The sequence below is a fragment of the Chinchilla lanigera genome, unplaced genomic scaffold (assembly GCF_000276665.1).
Source record: "Chinchilla lanigera isolate Chin_1 unplaced genomic scaffold, ChiLan1.0 scaffold00146, whole genome shotgun sequence".
Taxonomy (NCBI): domain Eukaryota; kingdom Metazoa; phylum Chordata; class Mammalia; order Rodentia; family Chinchillidae; genus Chinchilla; species Chinchilla lanigera.
Genome location: NW_004955547.1, coordinates 218,685 through 224,077, shown reverse-complemented (window position 1 = coordinate 224,077; position 5,393 = coordinate 218,685). Strand labels below are relative to the sequence as shown.

At 42.1% G+C, this 5,393-nt stretch overlaps 1 protein-coding gene across 5 annotated transcripts in view; it reads left to right on the top strand.

Moving 5' to 3' along the window:
• Window positions 1-5,393, top strand: part of Fam186b (family with sequence similarity 186, member B) — a 33,696-nt gene that overhangs the window by 7,954 nt on the left and 20,349 nt on the right. For 2 of the 5 annotated variants that reach the window (XM_005411837.1, XM_013508463.1), the window contains exons 2-3: window positions 2,095-2,238; window positions 3,654-3,879. In XM_005411837.1, coding sequence (XP_005411894.1) covers window positions 2,143-2,238; window positions 3,654-3,879 — 322 coding nt within the window. In that variant the 5' untranslated portion in view covers window positions 2,095-2,142. Of the gene's footprint in view, window positions 1-2,005; window positions 2,239-3,653; window positions 3,880-5,393 lie in introns of those variants that run through there. The other 3 variants (XM_013508464.1, XM_013508465.1, XM_005411840.1) reach the window with 2 other exon arrangements.

Sequence of the window (5,393 nt, the reverse complement as noted above, 5' to 3'; positions counted from 1 at the left end):
GAGAGAGAGAGAGAGAGAGAGAGAGAGAGAGAGAGAGAGAGAGAAAGAGAGGGAGAGACTGGGGTGAATCCAGGGCATCATGCTTCTTAGGCAAGTGCCCTACCACTGAACTACAATCCTAGTCCTTTTTATTTTTTATTTTGAGACAAAGATTCATTAAGGTGCTGGTTGGCCTTGAACTTTCGATCCTCCTGCCTCTGATTCCTATGTAGTTGGGGTTATAGGTATGCACCACTGCACCTGGCTTTGGGTTTTTCTTAACCAAACCATATAATTTCTGTATTTTAATTGGCTGATTTAGGTCATTTTTATTTATTTATCTATCGATCTATTTATCTATTTATTTATGTATGTATGTATCTATCTATCTATCTACCTATCTTTTTGAGACAGGGTCCCACTATGCAATTCAGACTGGCCTTGGGCTCATTTTGTAGCCCAGGCTGGTCTCAAACTTGCAAGAATCCTCCTGCCTCAGCCTCCCAAGTGCTGGGATTACAGGAGCGCACCACCACACCCTGCCTGATTTAGGTCATCTATATGTAAAATAGTTATCAATATGGTGAACTTGAAACAAAATTAGAAGACAGAGAGAAGAAAAGGGAAGGAGGGAAGGAAAAAATATACCCCAAACTGAGAGTCAGGAAACCAGGTCAGAGCCCTAACTCTGTACTTCCCAGCTCTAACTAGGTGAATCTCATAAACCCCTGAGCCTTAGGTGCCTTGAATATGTTTGTGAGAATAAACAAGTTATTTGGGGCCAGAGATAAATAGCTCAGTGCTAGCATGCTACAAGGCCCTGGGTTCAATCTGAAAGAGAAAGAGAGAGAGGGAGAGACTGACTTGTAAACTGCATGTTCTGAAATCATAAAGGATTAAAGGACCGTCCAGGACCAGATGAGCTGCACGAACATCCATACAGCAAGGTTTGAGCACTTCAAAGAAAGAGCTAGGTCTCACTCACTTCTATATCTATAGCACTTAGTCCTGTGCATGGCACCTGAAATATTTCCAAGAGCGTTGAGTGAATAAGCCAAAGAGATGAGTTACTTTGAATAAATGGAAGAATGACACTGTGTGTGAAAGACAGGGGAGTGTCTGTGACAAGGTACTAAGTGGGCATAGCACTGCTGAGGAATGGGTCAACACTATTTAATTCCTTATTAAATGATGTTTTAGTACCAAGAAAGAATAGTTTTATGTGTGCATTTGCATTTATATATTAATTTATTTATTCATTCAAGTGTTTAGTAAGTGCCTACTGCATGCCAAGTATGGTTCTAGGTCATGGGCATACAGATCTCTTGCCATGACTATCCCCTGCAGTAAGTAAAAGTGTCAGCTGAGCCTTGCTTGATCCTTGGGGAAAATGCAAACATATTCCTACAGAGTTATTGACTGATAAAATTAAAAGTTCTCTTTGGGAAAGTTTGTACATCAGGTTTTCTTCACTATAGCAAAATACCTGAGGTAGTTAACTTAGCAAAGATTGGTTCTGGCCCACATTTTGGGGAATTCAGTCTGTGACTCTTTGCTTGGAATGGGGGCACAGACAGCAGTGGAAGGTGTGCATTGGAACAAACTTCATATCCTAAGCCAGGGTGCAAAGAGGGACAAAGAAGGGGCTGGGACCGCACAGTCGCTTTCCAGGGCACATCCACAGTGACATTGGGACCTCGTGGCCTAGCTCACAAAGTTCTGTGCCTTCCCAGTGGCCCCACCCTGGGGGCCACATCTTTGGCACATGAACCTTTAGGAGGTACTCAGGAAACTATAGCAGAAAGTAACTTTTCCTAATTGCCTTTTCCTGTTTTTAGCCATTAATGTTTAGTTTGGGAGCTTAACATTTAATGATTCTTAAAAAGCGAAAGGTCAAGTAAATGTAATAGTAGGTAATGGATGAAAAGGTGGATAATTAGTCAGATTGATGGCAAGAAGTCTAATCTTTAAATCAAACTGATGATGTCACTAGAAAAGAGGGTCAGTTAGAATCTGGTATCTGGCAGTTACTAGAGGAGTTGTGACTGGGTAGAAGGTACCCAAGAGCCACCCTGGGGCCCTTAACTTCCAAAGCAGCCAACATTGTCTGTCTAGGCCTATGTACCAGAAACAAGGACATCTTGGGACTGACAGTTATGCAGAATGGAGAAGGACAAAGCCGCACAGTTGCTAACTCCTGCCTGCGTGAAGGCCATCATCTCCAGGGTTGAGACTGCCCAGCTTGCTCGGGCTCAGGAGGTAAGCTGTGAGATGAGAGAAGCACCACTGTATTGGGGTCCAACATAGAGGCTGGGAACTGACCCTATGTTTAAGCAAGATTTCATGTATGGGTCCTTGAGTAGGGGTGTCCTGGGGTACTCAGCAAATGGGTTTTTTAGACAGATATGAGTTCAAAATACCCACGTTCTGGCTTCTACAGGGTAGGCTGGGTCCTACCGCTGGGAAGGGAGAGCCCTGTACAGGTAAGTGGCAGGCACACCAGGATGGCCCATGGTGCTGGGTCTGAGGGGTGCAGGAAGGTGCCCAGATTTCTTGATTCAGGGTCTATTCTTGGCCAACTGCCAGAACCCCCTAAGTTTAGTCATGGGAGTATTCAGGAGTTACGGCCAAAGGTTTGAATCACTCTGAGCTTCTAGTGCATTTTTGACTTGTGCCTCTGATCCTGATAGTTTCTTGTCCTGAATTCTGAAATGCTTGCTGTGGATATGTAGTGTCACTGAACTTCTTGTTTGTTTGTTTGTTTGTTTGTTTTGAGACAGGGTCTCACCATGTATCAGGCTGGTCTTGAACTTACTGTGATCCTGTTATTGGGTAGTTCCTTTAGAAATAGTTTGCCAAACAAAAGTATTCCAGATCTTTCTTGTCTCATAGAATTGGATGAGACAAGCCAAAAACAGTGCCAAAAATTTATTTAAAAATGAGGAGTGAAGGTGTAAGGGAAGAACTAGCCTCTGCAGAGAAACTGGGGTCAAAGAGAGGAAAGAGAAAAAGAGTAAAAGTAAAAGTACTTTTAGTTTTGGGTCTCCTAGATCCAGAATGAGCTGCTGTGAAGTCCCAATTGTGTCAATTCTTGAAAAGTTTTACATAGGGGGTACTGAGAGTTATCTGGCCCTACCCTGGGATCTTGTAATTGACAGGCCCTGCTTATTTCCCCAGGCAGTTTTGCCATACCCTACCTCCTACATTGATCCTCCTGCTTCAATCTCCACAGTTCTGGGATTACAGGTATGCAACACCATGCCCAGTTTAGTATCACTGAATTTAATAATCAAAACAATAATATGAGTGAATGCTTTTGCTATGTGCCAGGCGCTGTTGTATGCACTGTAAAGAATTACTTCATTTAATCCTGGCATAGTGGCCTACACCTATAATCTCAGCACTGGGTGGGGTTGGGGTGGGGCTGAGGCAACATTGCTGGGAGTTCAACTATACAGTGGGTTCAAAGCCAGTTTGAACTACATAAAGAAACTCTGTTTCAAAAAAAACAAAAAACAAAACACAAATACCCTGTGATATAAGTCTTATAATAATCTCACTTTGAAAAAAAAAAAAAAAAACACCTCAGACTTAGAGAGGTTCAGTGAGTTGTCCAAGCATCTGGCTCCAAAGTCTACACTGCTAAGCACTGCAATCTGCTGCCTCCTATATAGGATATTTCTACCCAGCTCTCAGACATCTTGGACAATGTCAATGGTGTCATCAACCGCTTCCAGGAAGAAGTGGGATATGATTTAAAAGAAAAGACAAAATCTTACCAGGTGGAACAAAAGGGCAAGAAGAGATTCATCTTGTTAGAGAAAATTGCTTCCTTCTCCAAAGATGCTAAGACTAAAGAAAAGCACCTGAATGAAATCCTCCGCTGGCTGGGTGACTGGGGTGAGTCTGCAGGCCGGGTACAGCTGTCAGTGTGGGTGCTTCCCTCCAAGACACTGGTCCCTGCTCACTCAGTCTCTTCCTTTCTCTACCTAGGTCAGCATTTGCTGGGAGGGGAGTGTGAGTGGTCAGGGGGACAGCAAAGGACACACTACAATATCCTCTCCCTGGGGATAGCTTCTCCCACTCATGTCACGGCATATTGTCTCACTCCACAGAGGCGAACATGTAACTGTCCAAAATGTAATAGCTCATGACATTAGCTGAGTAAATAATGAAGTCTAAATCACAGGCCCATTATGATATCTCAGCTTTTTTAGCAGATGGAAAATGAATTCAAGCCATTTGTTGAGGAGCCAGTGTGATATGGAAAGCATTGAATGACCTTACTACATAGGCACTGATGGCAGCTACATGCAACTGGCACCACCGCTCAGGGGTAGAACATGGGTGCACAGCCCCAAAGCCAAGTGCTGCCCCTGCTCAGATCTGAGTCCTAACGGCCTGTGTGTGACAAAGCGTGCTGGATCCTGAAGTGTCAGAGGAAGTGGGGCTGTGTCCTATCTGTTCCCTCTGCTGTTGCCTAGGGAGTTCTCAGAGCACTAGTCCTTCAGCTGCCCTCAAGAGCTAAGACAGCCTTAGGCTTGTCTTAGTTTATTTAATCGTCCAGATGTTAGATGAGGCAATGGGTAGAGAGCAATAATAAGACTGGTATCTCCTTGACCTTGTAATACAGTAGTTAATGTCTAATGTGTATTTCTACATGGCAGACTCATATTAATGATTTCACATATATTATCTCATTTAATCGTTACCCAAAGCTTTTATTTATTTATTTTTTTAATTTTAAAAATAAAAGGAAGAAAACATTAACAGACAGACAACCTTTTACAAAATAGCAAAAGAACATTACAGATAATACAGAGTTACAAACAAAGTGGTAGGAAATTAACAGTGCTTGTTTATTACATATTGATATCTTCAAAGTGGTTTCTTATGAAAACAAATAGAGACATGCAACATTGATCAATCAAGGACTCACTGACGGTTTCTTTCAGCAAAGAAATAGAAGACAGTAGAACAACTATGTTAACTATCATGTATATACATACAAAATTTCTCATTCTTTCCCTTCTCTTTTCCCACATCCCAGTTGCCCTTTACCCTTGAGTGTTTTCCTATCATTTCACAATGTCTATCATACCTCCTAGTTTAAATTAACTCTTTCAGATTTTACACTAGTGAAACAATGCGGTGCTTGCACATGCAGTTTGATTTATTTCAATTATGAGTATGGTCTCTAGTTGTGACCATTTACCTATAAAAGCCTCGAGTTTATCTTTCTTTATAGATGACTAACATTCCATTATATAAAAGTACCACAATTTTCTAACCCAATCCTCGGTGGATGGACATTTGGGTTGCTTCCACAATTTAGCAATTACAAACTGTGCTGCTATGAACACAGGTGCACATATATCACTGTGATATGATGTTTTTAGATCTTCTGGGAAAAT